This window comes from Peromyscus eremicus, chromosome 9 (genome assembly GCF_949786415.1).
Source record: "Peromyscus eremicus chromosome 9, PerEre_H2_v1, whole genome shotgun sequence".
Taxonomy (NCBI): Eukaryota; Metazoa; Chordata; class Mammalia; order Rodentia; family Cricetidae; genus Peromyscus; species Peromyscus eremicus.
The window spans coordinates 49,135,533-49,154,509 of record NC_081425.1 but is presented as its reverse complement, the minus strand read 5'-3'; the positions used below and the strand labels follow the sequence as shown (position 1 = coordinate 49,154,509).

Genomic DNA, 18,977 nt, shown 5'->3' with positions numbered 1-18,977 from the left:
CCATACCAATAATTAATCAAGAAAATACCCTATGGACTTGCCTGTAGACAATCCGATGGAGGCATTTTCTCAATTGAGTTTCTCTTCCCAGATAACTCTTCCCAGGGTGCTCTAGAGGAACAGAACTTAAAAAGGGATCTATCTATCCATCCATCCATCTATCTATATCTAATCATTATATATATATATGTATATACATGAATAATAAGATAGATATGGGATTTAGATATATAGATATGTAGATGGGATCTATAGCTAGATATATGGTAGATCGAGATATATATATATATATATATATATATATATACACACACATATATATATGGTAGATCGATAGATAGATATAAACAGATAAGATATATATATGGGATTTACTAGAATGGTTTACAGTCTGTGGTCCAGCTAGTCCAACAATGGCTACCTACCAACAGAAGGTCCAGTAGTACAGTTCTTTTTCAGGCCACAAGGCTGGATGCCTCAGCTGGTCTTCAGTATATACTGGAATCCTAAAGAAGTAGGCTCTAATGCCAGTGGAGGAATATGCTCATTAGTGAGGCGAGAACAAGCCAGCAAAGAGAACAAGCTTTTTCTTCCATGACCTTTATATAGGCTGCCACCAGAAGGTGTGGCACAGACTAAAGGTAGATCTTACCACCTCAAAAGATCTGAATAAAAGGTGTATCTTCTTACCTCAGAGATCCAGAGTAGAAGTGGGTCTTTGTACTTCTGGTGATTTAATTAATTAAAAAAAAAAAAACCCTCACAAATATTCAACAATTTGGGTTTTGTTTACAACCAAGAATAGCCATCACATCTAGCTTGTGCCAGATTGTCAAAAAACTAACCAAAGTATGAGCTAAGTGGGGATGTTTAAGATAACTGCCCCTCAGACTCAGCCTTATTCTTGGTAGCAACTTATTATCATGATGGTTGTATTATGACATTTCCCTGTATGTAGTAAGGACTTCAGTCACTACAAATCGTAAAAGGACTCATTATTACTTTTATAATGCTATAACAAAGGTCTTATTTGCAAAATAAAAAAGTCCCAAAATGTTGAAAAATATGGCTGTGGTGGGCAGGTATTTTGTATTATAATTGTTACTCTTGTAGAGATAACACAAGCGTTATAAAATAATACTTTCTCTGCCTATATTGTGAGACCAGTAGGGAAGGAAGCTCTTTGACAGGATGGTGAGATGCCCTGAGCACATGTCAGTGTACAGCTGAGACACTTTATCAAACGTGTTTTGTTTATCAATCTTCTTTTTCACATAGGTATTTGCCTGGGGTTATAATAACTCTGGGCAGGTAGGCTCTGGATCAACCGCTAATCAGCCCATTCCTCGAAGAGTCACTGGATGTTTGCAGAATAAAGTAGTTATGAACATAGCATGTGGGCAGATGTGTTCCATGGCCGTTGTGGACACTGGAGAGGTAGGAAGGTTACTTCATACTTGGCTTCAAAAGTTTTCTTTGTCTCCTTAGTGTCATATAAGCATGGTGTGCTTCTCAACAACAGGACTGAACTACTGAGTGCTATGGTTCTTATCTTTCCCCAGGTCTATGTCTGGGGTTACAATGGGAATGGACAGCTGGGTCTGGGCAGCAGTGGCAACCAGCCAACCCCCTGTAGAGTGGCAGCCCTGCAAGGCATCCGTGTCCAGCGGGTACGTATCCTGGTGGTCTGTGCAGTGCACTGGGTCCCGGTTTTCTTGTGATACACATGGGAAGTTCAGCTGGTTTGATGCTTCTGTTGAAGTAAAGGTTAAAGCCCCCTTTGCCTTGAACTAAGGTATACCTGTTTATAGAGATGCTGTTTCTCTATCAGTTTTGTGAATTGTACCGAGAATGTAAGTTGCACACCCTTTCCTGAAGAATCTTTGAGAGCATATATGCCAACAGTTTTAAAATTTTTTCATGCCTTTTTACCTGTAATTCCACTCTTAGAGAATTCTCCTATGGAACCAAAGAGAAAGTCTCATATAAAATTAGTTCAGTCAGTGAAATCCATTAATATGCATTAATAGTTATAATCTTAACAAAGGAATTCTTGGGGAGAGAATAGACAAAAATGGTTAAGAAGAATGTAAGAAAAGTAAGTTTAATAAAAAGGATAGGCATTGTATCTCATTTACAAATGAGATTGATGGTGACGCTCTTCTTGAGACAGAGTCTCACTGTTAGCTCAGGCCATGCCTGTGAACCTCGTGCTGCAGCCAGCTTCCTGACTGCAGAGATTACATGTATGTGCCACCATAACCAGCTTACAAAGTTGTTTTTTGTTTTGTTTTGTTTATTTTTAAGACAGAGTTTCTCTGTGTAACAGTCCTAGCTGTCCTGGAACTCACTTTGTAGACCAGGCTGGGCTCGAACTCACAGAGATCTGCCACCATCTGCCTGCTAAGAGCTGGGATTAAAAGTGTGCATCACCACTGCCTGGCTTTACAAAGAATTTTTATTATTATTTTATTTTATTTTTTTTTGGCTTTTTTCGAGATAGGGTTTCTCTGTGTAGCTTTGTGCCTTTCCTAGAACTCACTTGGTAGCCCAGGCTGGCCTCGAACTCACAGAGATCTGCCTGGCTCTGCCTCCCGAGTGCTGGGATTAAAGGTGTGCGCCACCATTGCCCGGCTACAAAGAATTTTTAATAGTGGGGAGAAAGCAATGTCAAAGTAACTTTAGGTTAAAAAGATAGAAGATAGCTACATATGCTACCACTTAAAAATTTGTACGTGCATGTTTCTTCTGTTTTCTTTTCTTTTTTTTTTTAATTTTATTTATGATCATTGGTGTTTTGCCTGCAATGTATGTCTGTATGAGGGTGTCAGATCCCCTGGAACTGGAGTTATAGACAGGTATGAGTTGCCATGTGGGTGCTGGGAATTGAACCTAGGTCTTTTGAAGAGCAGCCAGTGCTCTTAACCACTGAACCATCTCTCCTGCCCCGTAAGTGCATATTTTTATATCTGAAAAGTTGGGGAAAAAAAACTTCTCAATTCCTGGTCTTGAGAACATTTCAAGCTGGCAGTGGTGGCGCACGCCTTTAATCCCAGCACTCAGGAGACAGAGGCAGGCGGATCTCTGAGTTTGAGGCTAGCCTGGGCTACAGAGTGAGTTCAAGGACAGCCAGGGCTGCACAGAGAAACACCCTCTCGACACCAGAGAGCTTCTTTCCTCCATTTTCCACAGTAAGCATGTTTTCCTTCAATAACTAGAAGAAAGAATTAGGTGTCTGTGTCTTACCCTGGCCTCACAGCCCTGGGTTCTCCGGGAGTAGTGAGTGCTGCTGGAGAGCTCACTGCAGTGGGCTGAGCCAGCGGAAGTACTGGGGGTGATCTCTGCAGTACTGGCCACTCAGCTGGGCCTGCACTACTACCAGAGAGTACTGGTTCTTTCACTGTCTGCCCTTAGGGGCAGTCTGCCCTTCCTCGGCTTCCATTTTAGGCTTAACCTCCTTGGTAAAAGTGAAACATTACCCTTTACTTGCAGACCTGACAAGATTTGTCTTTTGTCCTTCTAGGTTGCCTGTGGCTACGCACACACATTAGTATTAACAGATGAAGGTCAAGTGTATGCTTGGGGTGCAAATTCTTATGGCCAGTTGGGCACTGGCAATAAAAGTAACCAGTCCTACCCTACCCCTGTTATTGTGGAAAAGGACAGGTAAGGTGGACATTTCCAAATCACCTCCATGGTCTTTAGTGTGGAATTATGGGAAGTCACTCTTAGCATTGGACTACTCTTTAGCCAGATTGTTCATTCCTTGTTGAAGTTGCCTTGTGAGTTGTTGGGGACATGGCGCTCCTGTGTCACTTGCCTGTATGTCACTGTCCCCCAGTGCTGTCTGTGTAGACTGCAGTGAACTGTCAGGAGAGCTCTGTGTGCACGTCGTGGGCTGAGTGCTCTCTCCTTGCTTTTGTTCTCCTCCTCAAAGGGAAGGTGGTAGTGAGTGTTTGTGATCTGTCTTCTGTGGCTGGGGAAATTACGGGGTTTTGAGTGGGGTATGATATGACGCCAGTCTCTCAGCCCCTTACAAAACCTGCCGGTTAGAAGGGCAGGGTGGTTTCATTGTTTTAACATCACAGACTTGTGCTGTGCAGAGGAGTGAAGTGCTAGAAAAGGAGGACTCGGTTTTGAGTCATTTCCAAGTGATCCTAGTGATTTTGAAAGCCTCTGGCTTCCTCAGTCAGTCACGGCACTGCCTTTCCCCTGTCGTCTGGACTCCGTGTGTGGCACAGAGACATTACAGTACTTCCCCTTCAACCCAGCGATGCTGTCACTATGAAAATTAATGTGCTCTTCCTATTTTTATTCCACATAGTAGTTTTTATATTTGATTTAAATAAATATGTGGATTAATAGATTAGCTGACATAGGGCTTCTTTTGATTTTTTTCCCATTGGGATTCTTTATAAATTGTCATTTTTATTTACATACTGTAAACATGGTTAATTTTACATAACCTGTATAGATCTGGAAAAACCACTTTTTTTAAGCTAAAAGTTTGAAAATAGGACCTTTGACTCTTTAAATGGGGAACAGGGGAGATAGTGGAGGCAGGAACTGGTGCATAGATGCCTGTGATTCCATCATTTGCTGGCCTTGTAAAGTATCCACAGAGGTCAAGGAAAGCAGAAGGGATATTTTCTCACAACCGAGCAACTATAAAAATGCCTCAGCCCGCCCATGCAGTCAGTAGAGACACTGGTACGCAGCCTGAACACCAGTGCTGGAGGTCAGAGAGGGGAGCATGGACAGCAGAGTGACTCACGGCCCTTCCCTCGTGGTACTTCCACACTTAGCATCTCATCAGCTAAGACTGGCTTGCATTGCCTTGCTCTCTCTGATCCAGAATGAGATCTCATCTTCCCAGTGGTCCACTCTGGAGCAGACTGTGGGCCACTAAGAGGGGGCGAGAGCCGGAAGCTGAGACGCAGCGGAGGAAGCGATGGGAGTGCACATTGCCAAGCAGGGCTCCGAGCTGCCTGCCCCGTGCTCTGGACGCAGACACTGGGCTCCTCCTGTGCATTTCAGCCCACATACGTCAGGGATGACTATTCTGAAAGGATCTCCCTGGTCTCCTCAGTTTCCCAGCCTTGAACTCCAGGTGGCAGTTTCTGAGCTTTCACAATGTCAGTCAGGCCTCAGTTGCTGGCATGTGGTGAATCTGCTAGGACTTGTCCAGCAGCGCCCGGCCCTACCCAGTGGCTGAGCCTCACACATCGGTCATGCCTTCTTCTGACTCTTGTGGGGCTCTTCCAGAAAAGCCTACTTAGGAATGGGATTGAATTTTGGGTGGGGCAGGGGTGAGTCTATGGTTGTTAGTGCCTGTTCATGGTGAAAGAAAAATAAAATCCACCTACATGGATTCTCTGCTCAAAAGGAAACGTTTTTAAAAGGTTTAGCACATGTGTCCTTGTTCTTAAGTTTATCCCGAGAAGGCATATTATAACTTACAATGTAAAATTAGCCATGCCTTGAATTTCTGATCATTCTGTGGCCTCTGGAGCTCTTCAGTTGTCTACTGGGCTTTCCGGAGCCATGACTGGGAATCAGCTTCTAGGTTTGCCTTTTCTATGGGGATGCTTTTTCTCCATTGTTCACCAACACAAATAACCTCTCTTTGTTCTCTGTTCCTGTTTTTATTTATATTCTTTCTCATACTCTGCCTTTTCATTTCCAGTGTTTCACAGCCATTAAGCTATGTGGTGGGGGAGGCCATTCCACTGAGATGATAGAAAACACGTACGCTAAGAACTTGTAGTAATTTCCCCATTCACTTTGGCTACAAAATAAGTGTGAAATGTGCCAGGGTCTAGACAGTGGAGGTTAGCTCAGTTCACACCTGTTAACTGTTGCCTGTCAGCCCAGAAAAGGCGAGATTCAGACTGTGTTTCTTGGTACAAAATCAGGATTTTTTTATATTTGTTGATTGTTTGTTACTTTTGAGGCCTCTGTAAAACTTGCAGGTGGCTGTAGCACTGAAGTAAATTCTATTCCCTCAGGAGTTCTTTTTTTTTTCCTTTTTTTTTTTTTTTTTTTTTTTTGAGATTTGGTGTTTTCTTATATTCTTCCCCTTCCCCCAACTCCTAGTTCTTCCTCCACTACCTAGCTACCTACCTGTCTTAGGGTTTCTGTTGCTGTGAAGAGACGCCATGACCACGACAACTCTTATAAAGGAAAACAGTTAATTGGGGCTGGCTTACAGTTCAGAGGTTTAGTCCATTATCATCATGGTGGGACCTGGTGGCATGCAGGCAGATATGGTGCTAGAGAAGGAGCGAAGAGTCCTACATCTTATCTCACAGGCAACAGGAAGTGATCTGAGACACTGGGCATGGCTTGAGCATACATGAGACCTCAAAGCCCACCCCCTACAGTGACATACTTCCTCCAACAAGGCCACACCTACTCCGACAAAGCCACACTTCCTAAGAGTGCCACTCCCTATGAGCTTATGGGAGCCAATTATATTCAAACCACCATAGTACCCAACTTCATATACTTTCTCTCTCTTCCAGATTTTTTTTTTTTTTTTTTTGGTTTTTTTTTTTTTTTGGTTTTTTGAGACAGGGTTTCTCTGTGTAGCTTTGCGCCTTTCCTGGAACTCACTTGGTAGCCCAGGCTGGCCTCGAACTCACAGAGATCCGCCTGGCTCTGCCTCCCGAGTGCTGGGATTAAAGGCGTCGGCCACCACCGCCCGGCTACTTTCTCTCTCTTAAAAAACAACAAACCAAAACCAAAACCAAACTGCACACTTGTGGACACACATACACACAGGAACCCGGCCTAGGCCTGACCTCAGAAGGAACAGAGTAAGAACAGCTCACCAATGCTCACAGGAAGGTGGTATGGTATGGCTCCTCCTCTAACTCAGAGAAAAGCTGTGATTTTACTACTGATAGCTAAGACGTTCAAGTGCTTAAAAACAAAAACCTTTTGTTAACTACTTAGCTGTGTGTGTGTGAGTGTGTGTGTGTGTGTGAGTGTGTGTGTGAGTGTGTGAGCCCACCACAGTGCTGCTTCAGCCCCCCTTCAGGACCATGGGGTTGGGGTGGTCAGGGCTCACACTCCAGAGCCACCTCTGACTCCTCCTGCCTGTGGTCATCCGGGCTACCTTGATGCTGCTTGGTGACAGGGCTCGGCTGTGGTGGGAACCTGCATGGGTCCTCCCAGCTAGCCTCCCAGGCTGTCCTTTCTCTCCCTTACAGTCTGTTGTGGACACTGTCCTAGAACACTGTCCTCTTACCTCTGTTCAGAGCCCTCTCCACTCACCTGCCACATCAGACATGATGGAGCTCACAGGCCTTTGCTGATAGATACCGTGGTTCATAGCAAACCCCGAGGCTCACTGGCCCCCAGACTGGCTTGTCTGTTCCACTTAGACGCTCTGTCCACGCCTCCCTCCTGCCCTGCCCTGCCTGCCTCTGCCTCCTCCCAGGCTCTGTGTTCCTCTGACAAATTCCAAGTCTCCTGGTCCTGGTAGCTCTCAGGTCTGTTCTTACCCAGCAGAGCTGGTGGACTGCCATACTCTGGTCTGCAGCTTCCCGCCAGGTGGATGGCCAGCTCCCATGGTTGGCCTCTGTAGCTCCTACAGCAGCAGCTGTTAAAATGATCATAGTCGTGGAAGAAGATACGGTTGATGTCTTGCTCTTTGGGGTTGCCTTGCTTCATTTCTTCTGTACCACAGTGCCTCTAAGACAGTGGCTGCTCTATACCCTGTACTCTGTCTAAGTTGTGCACTTTGCTCTCCCCACCTTGATTTTTTTCTTTAAAAAGATAATAAAACTGATTATAAGACTATAAATGATTTGGCTTATATAAACTACTGTTGCCTGAGGGCTAGTGTGGTACTCAAAGCAGGATGCTCTGAATGGCTGGCATTGAGGCCCTTGTGTCTTCTGTGAGGTGGGAAGCCCGCCAGTAAATTGATGGGAGTAGTGGACACATTTATCTTCTAGTAGATGAATTTCATTTCCTGACTTCTCCTGCTTTCCATATCTGTTGAAAAATGTATAGTAACTTTCTAGCGTGATCATGGGGGCCATTTTCCCATTGTGCAAGGCTGTTCTGCAGAGCACGGGATATGGGCATCAATTGCATACAGACACAAGCATGCAATGGTAGGAGAGACTAGGAGGGCCTGCCAACTCAAACAGACCATCTCTACACGAGGCATTTTCATGTAAAGTGATATGTTAACTAGATGACCAGAGGCCATGGCTGTGTACTGCACACACTCCTGTCTGAGGCTAAAGGTCCGAATGGACTCTCTTATGCTCGTTTTCAAGCATGGAACTGAAAGTAAGCTATTTATCTAACCTAAGGAATTAGGATTAAAAATAACAATATCCAAATTTCCCAAACAGGCCCATTGAAATTGCGTGACACCGAAGTTCCCTGTTGTAGTCCTTATGCAGAAAGGGTCACTTGATGTCACCCAGTCACTCATTTCCCTGTGGTTTTGATGGGGAAAACAACTGAACTGACCAACTGTCTCTGTTGGTTTCTGCTTATTTCTCTCATTCCTTCTGTTTACAGCCTCCTTTGGCTCAGCCCACAGGACACTTTATTTTGTGATGTGTGATTGCCCAATTGTAGAAGTGAAGAGAGCTAGTTAAGGTTGCTGTAGGAAGTTCTGATTTTGGCCTTTTATGGCAGCAGCAGTACAGAGGCCCTTACTATGCTGGTCGCTACACCAAACACGGCCCAGCATAGACCACTTACCATTCAGTTCTCACCCTAGATGAAACCAAGACTCTTGGAGCCAGGGTTCATTCAGTATAGTGCATCCTCTCAGCATGCAGAAGGTGAGGGTCATTCAGTATAGTGCATCCTCTCAGCATGCAGAAGGTGAGGGTCATTCAGTATAGTGCATCCTCTTAGCATGCAGAAGGTGAGGGTCATTCAGTATAGTGCATCCCCTTAGCATGCAGAAGGTGAGGGTCATTCAGTATAGTGCATCCTCTCAGCATGCAGAAGGTCCAGAGTCATTCAGTAGGACATCAAGACAAGAAGCTATTGAGTTTATTGTGCAGATAAAAGCCAGAGTGACTTTCAGCCCTCTCCCTTTAAAGTGACTGAAGGTTTGTTTGGTTTGGGTGACAGGGATAAGCCCCGGGCAGCTCACTTGCTGAGCGATTGCCTATGTGCTGAAACCCATCCCACCCTGAGCTTTCCTTTATTGACCCAGATTAGATGGTCCATGTCTTCGTTATCTAGTTTGTAATTTTTTAAGCATAAAACGTTACATTTTTAACTCAAAGCAGGATGGTATTTTTAAGGCCTATTGGTAACCAATAGATCCTCATGAGTTAGAAATGCCATTGAAGTATAACTCCAGTATTTGGTGACTGCAAATTTAGGAAGTGAGGTGTACAGGTCTTGCTTTGTTCTTTTTGTTCCTTGGACCCACTCACTTCTGTCAGGTAGTTAGTTCACGATAGACTGGTCAGGTGCACCCAGGGGAAGGAGAGGCCGCTCCTTTTCCTCCTGTTCACTGTATCCCTGTGGTGTTCGCTTGTGACTTTAGGATCATAGAGATCGCAGCCTGTCACTCCGCCCACACGTCTGCCGCCAAGACCCAGGGTGGTCATGTGTACATGTGGGGCCAGTGCCGCGGCCAGTCGGTGGTCCTTCCCCACCTCACCCACTTCTGCTGCACCGATGACGTCTTTGCCTGCTTTGCCACGCCTGCTGTCACCTGGCGCCTCCTCTCTGTGGGTAAGCGTGCCCTGTCCATTTGGGGCATTTCCTGAGGAGTGGGAAGAGGACTGGGGCCGTCACTGGGGACAGGATCTGTGAACTTCCTTTGTGGGGGCTCCCGGGAAAGGGAATCAAAACTCCTGGGAGCAGCACCAACACGAATTAAAGGTAATTTGATTTGATTGCTTTTTTACTTTAACTGGAAACTGCATCTTTTGTTTTTAGCTAGAAACATTCTGAACATTCAACTTTCTAAAATTTTACTCAGTTAGTGAGAGAGTTGGAAACATTTTTGGTTTTGCCAAATTTATAGTGAAGTTTTGGAGATATGAATCTGTATTCAGGGGTGAAGCCTTGTGTAGCTGGTCAGTTGTTTGGGGGAGGAGCCTTTCCTGAATGCCCAAAGAGTAGGGTCTCCTTGCCTCCGTGTCCAGCCGTCTGTGGCTGACCCTACACGTGCTGTGCTGTTCTCTTAGAACCCGATGACCACCTCACTGTGGCCGAGTCACTGAAGAGGGAGTTTGACAACCCTGACACTGCAGACCTCAGGTTTCTGGTTGACGGAAAATACATCTATGCTCACAAAGTCCTCCTCAAAATTAGGTAAGAACCGTGGCTCTGCGGGTCGGTCGTGCTTGGTACCCATCAAGCCTGATGACCTGAGTCCCATCCGTGGGTCCCATATGGTGGACAGAGAGAGCTGTCCCCATTTGTGACCTCTACATGTATTCTGTGGGACACTGGGACACACACACACACACACACACACACACACACACACACACACACACAGTTTAAAATAATTAGTAAGAGCTCGTCTCTTGAGAATTGAAATTAATTCATATGTCGGTTGTTTCAGGTGTCCAAGGGACAGTGCCAGGCACTTGAGTAATCAAGAACCAGCTCTGTCAAGGCCATTTTTGCCCTTGAAGCACACAGTGTGGGTGGGGGCAATGGAACGAGATATGGAAAGAGGGTGGGCCGTGAGTACTGAGTCTGTGTTCAGGGACAGCTCACGTTAGAAAGCTCCGGTTATGGCTTCTGTCCTTGGTGACTGTGTTTAGCCCTTGGGATAGGGCCAAGTGCTCTGATTTACTTTATTGCCTGGACTGGAATACATCCCTGAGGACAGCCATGGTAACCCTTCTTCCTAGGCTTAACTTTCAGATGCTGTTAAAAAAACAAAACCAAAAAAAAAAAAAAAAAAATGGTGGTCGGGCAAGGCTTTCCCAGACCAAGGAGGCCTGGGTGATGCCAACACAAAGATGTCTTAAATCATATTTAGTATGTTTAATTTCTAAGCACTGAATGATAGCCACTCACCTTTGTCCCATGTACATAGTCTAGGAAGCCACTGCTTTACTTTCAGATACAGAAAAAGTCTGTCATACCTCAAAGATCCCACAGCCCCATCTTGAGCAGCTACTGATTTTTTTCTGGCATCATAGATACTTAGCATTCTTTAGAAGCTCGTATATGTAATGTAATTATATGGCATTTCTTTTTTTCTGCCTGGCTTTTCCCTCTTAGTATAATGATTTGGGATTTTGTTGTCACTGTGTAAAAGGTATTTAAATCTTCTTTCAGTGACTCACAAACCCAGTGTGGTGTTTCAGTCTCAGGTTCCCATCTTGTAAGGTCACACAGTGCCACGTGAGTTCACGCTCACCACAGAGCATATACTTTCATCAAGGAAGTGGGGGTTTAGCTTACAGGGCACTTTTATACATGTGGCCTAGACCATAGCAGCTTACTTTTTCACAGTAGCAGTTGGTTTTTCTCCGAGGCTGGAAGGAAAACCCAGGCCTCCACTTGAGCTTCTGGTCATGGCAATCTTTGTGTTTTTGAGGCCTGAGCCATGTGGCGTTCTCTGAGTCTGCCTGTGTCCAAATCTCCCCCTTTGTCTGATTGCATTGGAGCTACCACAGTGACTTGACTTAACTTGGTGTCTTCTGTAGAGAGCCTGTCTCCAAATACGGTCACATTGTAAGTTACCAGGGGTTAGACCATCAACACAGGAGCTTTTCGGGGATCTAATTCAGACTGAATGGGGTAAAGAAACAAAATTATTCCCTTATCGAAACAATGCTGGTCAGTAAGGATAGTCTGAGCAGGACACAGAGGCCCTGCCGTGTCGCCGTCAGTTGAGTTGTAGAGACAGCTGCCTGCGCTGCCCACTGCGATGATTGACTGACACAGGAGCATTGACTTACTTAGTGTTTGGTACTGCTGAGCTGGACCTTCAGCTTGAAAGCTTCTTACCTTGGCTCAGGTTTGATCGGAGGTTTCACTCTGTGATTGGTTTGCACCGTTGTTGGGGCCTCTTGAAAGGCAGCATATCATGGTAGGAAGTGCTTGGGGGAACAGCATCGCTAATACCATAAGCCAGGGATCAAAAGGAGCTTGGGTTCCACAAACCCCTTTGGGTTCATTTCCCCAAGGATTGAAGACCTCATAGTAGGTCGCCCTATCTAAGCCTTACCTCTTAAAGGTCCTATTACCTCCTCAGATTGCCACCCTGGGTCCAGGCTTGGACAGATGGGCCCTCAGGGGACACCCAGTATCTAAGTAGCAAATAGGAAGGTATACGACTTCAATAGAAAGTCCTCAAGCAGCCCTGTGACTCCAGCTCAGAACCTGGGATATGATCTTTCTTTCTTCTTTCAGGTGTGAGCATTTTCGTTCTTCATTAGAAGACAGTGAAGATGATATTGTAGAAATGAGTGAGTTTTCATATCCTGTGTTCCGAGCTTTCCTGGAGTACCTCTACACGGATAACATCAGCCTATCTCCTGAGGAGGCAGTAGGTAATCACCACAGACTTTACCAAGGAATTGGCAAAATGTTGAGTCATTAGGAAGGCAGGCTTCTTTCCACCCCAGGAGAAAGACACCGTGACCACTTGCAGGAGCTCCTCTGTCGATGCCGAGCCCAAGCTTTCTCTTTGGTGCGTGAGATGGAACACTTGGCTTTGCTCCTACTCCACCGCTGAACCACACTCTCAGGCCCTGAACCCACACTTCCCTTGTTGCTACTGCCTGTGAAGGTTGAGTAGGCAGATCCAGGAGGAGGTCCATAAGACCCAGTGTCCGTCCACTGGAGTATCACAGGAAGCATGCAGGAGAGGGAGGACAGCAGATGCCAGTGTGTGGAGAGGCAGAGCCCTAGGAGGTCTCTTCATCAGTCCCCCAGAGGAGCTCGAGGCCACATCTGCTACACAGCACTTGTGAAAGTGGGCATTTCTAGGTGGCTCAGTTAAATACTTCATGATCTGGGCAGAAAGACAGAATGGATTTGTGTGTGTGCATGTGTGTGTGTGCACTTGTGGGCACACATGTGAGGACTCAGGATGATTTAGCCCGGCCATATATATCCTCAGCAAAACTCATTTACCACTGGCAAAGTCTGACATTTATCCTAATTAATAAGCCCTTTAATGAACATTCACTACTCCCTAATAAAAAGGTGTATGACTAAAGAAAGGAGAAAAAAGCAAAGACATACCATTGTCCCTCATATAACAATCCATATTACCAGAGCAGGACAAAGTCCCTCAGAGAAAGCTATTTGTTTTTAAAATGTGAAAAATAGTATAAAGGGGCCAGTAGCCCAACAGGTAGAGGTGTTTGCTGCCAGGCCTGACAAGCCAGAATTTGAACCGATTCCCACAGGTCATCAGCCTTTCAGTTTGGCACCGTGAAGCTATTCACATGTGGGAGGATTCAGCATGGGGCGGCTTCAGGACAGAGGGGGCGGTGAGAAACGACAGCAAATACAGACTGCCCCTCTAGGAGTCTGGCTAGAGGAGAAGATGGGTTGGGAAGCAGATGTGCCCAGAAAAGGGGGTTCCTTTCTATCCTTTGGTGCAGGAATTGAAGGTAGGGCTTGAGCCTGCTACGTGGTGCACATGTGCCCTGCGTCACTGACACCCCAACCCCAATCCGGCTCTGTCCTTTTTAATTCTGTGACAGCATGTCTGCTGATGGGCATGGCCTTGGAGAAGATTCTGTGCAGGAGAGGGTAATTAAGAGAAACCCAATCCTGCTGTTTCGTTTCTAGGAAACGTCATTCAAGCCATTCTTATGTTACTCCTGTTCTTCAGTAGTGTTTCTCTGTTAGCTCAGCTCAGCTGCCTTCTTAGGAAGCTACCGTCAGCAGCATGGCCATAGTGTCTGCTGCGCAGAGCTAGCTCACTGTGCCTGATGGTGGCCGTGTTCACATCCCTTTGAACGCTGCTGGGGTTGAGAGCAGGTACTCAGAGTGCACCCACAATAAATTCTCCTTTTCATCAGGATTGCTAGATCTGGCCACATTTTACAGTGAGACTCGGCTGAAAAAGCTCTGTCAGCAAACCATCAAGCAAGGGATCTGTGAGGAGAACGCTATTGCTCTGCTCTCTGCTGCTGTGAAGTACGACGCTCAGGTAAGAAAAGCATCTTCTAGAAGACAAGTTATGTGCCATCACCATACTGTAAAATAAGCTCTAGATGAAAATGGAACATACAAAATAAAAGTATGAGAAAAATTATGCGACTTCATATTGGTATAAAAATGTGACTCAGTAACGTCAAAAGAAGACATCAAAGACTGGTAGACCTGATTTCCAGGATTAAAACTTTATACATGAAGCGTGAAATGGCTCACAGGTGAAGGAGCTTGCTGCCAAACCTAGCAGTGTGAGTTCAGTTCCCAGGACCCACATGATGGAAGCAGAGAACTGACTCCAAGTTGCCCTCTGACCTCCCTATGTGTGCTGTGACATGCTCCATGTACAAGCACGCGCACACGCACACACACACACACACACATAAATTCACAAGTAAATATTGGGAAAATAGTTTTTACAACATACAATAAAGCAAGTTATTCATAGTAAAAAGGAAAAGAAAACATGGACAATTTGGGGAGAAAAATGGACCAAAGAACAAATAAAAAATATAATAAATATCACGGAGGAGCTGGGAGATAACTCTATCATGAACGGGCATATACTTGCATAGGGAGATTAGACGCAGTTTTTATTTCCTTCTCTTTGCTTTTTTTTTTTTTTTTTTTTTTTTTGGTTTTTCGAGACAGGGTTTCTCTGTGTAGCTTTGCGCCTTTCCTGGAACTCACTTGGTAGCCCAGGCTGGCCTCGAACTCACAGAGATCCGCCTGGCTCTGCCTCCCGAGTGCTGGGATTAAAGGCGTGCGCCACCACCGCCCGGCTTCTCTTTGCTTTTTTTCTTGAACTTTCTACAGTGGGTGTGTATTGTTACGATAAGGAAAGGAAAGAAAACTTACTCTAGAGCCAAATCTGTAGGAAACAGGCCATAACGTCTTGGAGTTTCCTTTTGGTGTAAGGATATCCTCTCCATTGATTTAAAAAAAAAAGACTGGTAAAAGAGAATGCCTTTTTCCTCTTTTGTAAACAGTAATATGCTTATGTAGGAAATTCTAAGTCTGAGGGAGGAAACGATGCATGGAACAGACGTTACGACTGTCCTCTGTTATAGGGCATGGCTGCCCCCTCCACCCTGGTCAGAGCTTGATCCTCTTTCCTTTCCTTTCTATTAAAAACTTTTATTTTTGGGTGGTTCTGGCCATTGACTCTTAGGGCTTTGTACTTGCCAGGCAAGAGCTGACCTCTGAGCTGTATCCCAGGCCTTCTCTGTTTATTGTGAGGTAGGATCTCACTACCAATCCAGGTTTAACTTTGAGCACTTTGTACCCCAAACAGGCCTCGAACTTGCCATCTTCTTGCCCTCAGGCTTCTACATGCCTTGAAGAATAGGCCTGAGCCACTAGGCATGACTTGTATATATTTCTAAATACTTGATGTTTCATTTTTCATTCAATGTTTAATAAGAACAAAACATACCCAACTGTATCCACATGGAATAGGGACGGTAGGGAGTGTTCAATGAGGAGGCCATGTCCACCAGCAAGTGGTAAAGTGTGGACTCACCCAAGTCATTGGCTATAGGAATGGTGAAAAGTGTTTGGATTGTAACTCTACTTATAAGGCAGAGGCATTAAGGTTTGTTGATGTGGGTTGGGGACCAGGAAGGACAGTAAGAATCATGTCCAAGTTTTTGGCTGAGTAACTAAAAAGATGAACTCTCTGTGAGGTGGAGGATGGCAGGGATCACCGAGTTGGGTAGGATGGGTAAGAGCAGCATTTTCGGAGAAAGGCGAGGATCTATGAACCATTAGCAAAGACACAAAGTGAGGAGTGGGTCTCCCAGTCTGGAGTTGAGAGAGAAGTGTACTGAGAGCTGTAAGCAAGCTGTGTTATGAGACAGACAGGGTCGAGGCAGGTCTTGGGGATTCAGTGTCAGAAGCTAAGATAGGGGCACTAGCAAAGAATACTACAGGGAACAGGTACCAGAGTAAAGCCATCTCCATGAGTACTTGTGTTTAACTTTAATGCTTAGTAAAATGTGAAATTTCACATATTTAGAAACATACACGTCAGTCCACATGGTTCAGGAGGTGGTACCCTGAAAGCTAGGAAAGACTTGAGTTTTATAGGAAGTAAGAAATCCTTAAATACACTAAAGCCCTGCTGAGTCAAGGTGCATGCTGGCATCTGCCAGTGTGAAAATAGTGTTGCAGCACAGCCCCACAGCAAGGCCTGACTGGAGAATGGAAGCTTCAGAACTGGGGATCAGGGGACTGAGAAACAGCTTTTCCTGGTCATTTTACTGACAGATTTAATGGGACGCAGATTGGAGGGCCAGTTAAGACAAATCAAAGCATGTTTGTGTAAAAAGGGGAACCACACATTGAAAAACAAGCTGCTGGGGAGAGTTGCTAGAGCAGGTCCTTGACTAGGTGATAGAGTGAGGAGGCAGGCCTGTATCCATCATGGACCATTCACTAGGGTACTCAAAAGGAGGAGTGTCCATAGGTATGTAGTAAGAGGCATGGAGAGGTGAGGGAAGGGCTTTCCGGAGCCTCTTCTGAGTAAAGCAGGAAGTCACGTTCATTTAGAGCGAGGAAGAGGAAGTACTTGGACAAAAATGAGTCATGTGGGAGAAGAATGAACAGGGAACCATGGTGCCTGCATTTCCCTGATAGAACTAAGCCCTTGTTAAATGAGGCTGTGTAAAACAGTAGCATTCAAGTAGAGAAAGTGTTTGAAAATAATAAAGGACTTGTCTTATACAGAGACAGAATTCTCTGGTAAGTCAGACTATTGAATATCAATTTATTGAATCTCAGGAACTCTTTCTGAATCCTATTCTCAGAATAATTATGGGAAATTCCCAGTCTAAAAAGTAAAGGAAGGTGGATCTAAGTGGTAGTTTCTGAAGGTCATTTTGCTTTCCCAGTAATTAGTAACTCTCCTGGAACTGTGTGGATCTCTAGGACACTGAAGTGCTCCGCTGCCCTTGCACAGCATCGGTACTGGTGTGGGCAGGCATCCCTCCATCATTCTGTAGGGTTAGCCTAAGAGGTGCCTTGTCTGCTCTCCTCTGCTGCCTGCTACCGAGTGGCTCTTGAGGTATTTGGTGTCTCTCCAGACAGCACAGTTTTGCTGTCGTGTGAGTACATGACTATTCCATTTTGTCCTTGAGAGCTCATGTGGGACTGCAGCAGCCTCCAGTCTCTTGTAGGACAGAGTGGCTGCGTTTTCCTTGTGTAGCTGGTTGGCTTTCTCACAAGGGAAATGTCCTGTGAGTTTGTGTGCATGCTGGCATGGCCGTCAGTGTTTTCTGTTGCTGATAACCTCTGTCTGCATTTGCTAGAGTTTAGATTTAGAGAAAAGACTATAACAGGCAATGTACATATGCAATTTCTTGGTAACTGTTGGGAGCTTTGTATTTTATAAAACACCTTCAACAACAGAGACAGAATTTAAAATTGGAGCATGAACGGGTATCCCTTGTGCTAGGTCAGATCGTACTTGGGTGTAGAACACTTCTCTAGTAAGCCTAGTCTGCACGAGGCTCTGAGCTCATTCCTCAGCACCGATTTTATATATATTAAAACACACATATTTATACTGAAATATCTGTATAATCATTAATATATAAATGATTTTGGACCTGGAGACTGAACCCAGAGCCTCGCATGTTCCCAGCACATACTCTAGCACTCAGATTCTTCCCGTGGAGATGACTGAAGGTGTGACATGGTGAAGCGCACCCATCGATCGCACCTCTTGTCATGCAGAGAAAGAACAAGTGTGTCAGTGACCCGGGCTTTCTGGCAGTGCCAGTTGTTTTGGTGTCTTCCCTTCCTACAGACTCTTCACAAGCAGAAGCATTAAAACACCAGGGCACAGTGCTTCTGGACGAGTACTGAAGGGGAATGACGGATGACGCACTGTTGCTAGGAAGGAAGGGTGCTGAAGGATGCCTTGCGTAGACACTTCTCTGAAGAAAAGGCTAGCTGCTTCGCCCGGGACACTGTACTTTTCTGTTAGTTACCCCTTCAGAAACATGAACTAATGGTAGTTATATTATTGCTGTAACTGTACTGCTCTGCTGATAACTCCCTCTTACTGGCTATCAGATCCTTTTTCTGAGAGGAATTGATTCTCTTGCCTTGCACTGGGGAATACAAATTCATTAAACTGTTGTTGTTCCTAGGATTTAGAAGAGTTCTGCTTCAGATTTTGCATAAATCATCTGACTGTAGTAACACAAACTTCAGGGTTTGCAGAAATGGACCACGATCTTCTGAAGAACTTCATCAGCAAAGCCAGCAGAGTTGGAGCCTTTAAGAACTGACCCCTAACATGGAAAGGAATGCCTTCCCACTTTACCCCTGCAAAAATAAGTAAACAAACAAAACATTAAAAAGAATAAAAGCCATTGACGAACAACATCTCTGTAATGAACAGTGTTGAGAGTTACATCTGGCCAAATTCTGTGTTCTGTCAAAAGGATGGCAGTCAGTCTTCTTCATCTACCTAACCCGCAGTTTACAGTAGGAGGCACGGAGTGCTCGCCTGGATATGACACACTCACTCAAAGAATGAGAATGAGCCCAGTCTTACTCGGGTGGAGAGTCTCCCTCTCCCAGCAGGATATGACACACTCACTCAAAGAATGAGAACGAGCCCAGTCTTACTCGGGTGGAGAGTCTCCCTCTCCCAGCAGGTACCATTGTACATAGCTTCTTGGTTAGAGGTGGGACTTTGTGTCTACTTCTCTTCTCCAGCCAGGACTCTGTCTGGTGTGAGCTTGCACAGGTCTTGTGCATGCTGTCTGTCGGTCTCTGAGTTCATCAGTGCATTTGCCTCGTCATATCAGCGCAGGCCCCATGCTCGGGAATTG

The 18,977-nt window shown here is 45.3% G+C and overlaps 1 protein-coding gene across 4 annotated transcripts in view; it reads left to right on the top strand.

Annotated features, from left to right (window-relative positions):
- The window catches only part of Rcbtb2 (RCC1 and BTB domain containing protein 2), a 42,299-nt gene extending 23,574 nt beyond the window's left edge, over positions 1-18,725 (top strand). For 3 of the 4 annotated variants that reach the window (XM_059273347.1, XM_059273348.1, XM_059273346.1), the window contains 8 exons: positions 1,279-1,437; positions 1,563-1,670; positions 3,524-3,666; positions 9,536-9,726; positions 10,185-10,311; positions 12,376-12,515; positions 14,001-14,131; positions 18,288-18,725. In XM_059273347.1, coding sequence (XP_059129330.1) covers positions 1,279-1,437; positions 1,563-1,670; positions 3,524-3,666; positions 9,536-9,726; positions 10,185-10,311; positions 12,376-12,515; positions 14,001-14,131; positions 18,288-18,428 — 1,140 coding nt within the window. In that variant the 3' untranslated portion in view covers positions 18,429-18,725. The other variant, XM_059273349.1, reaches the window with a different exon arrangement.
- The last annotated feature ends 252 nt before the right edge of the window (positions 18,726-18,977 follow it).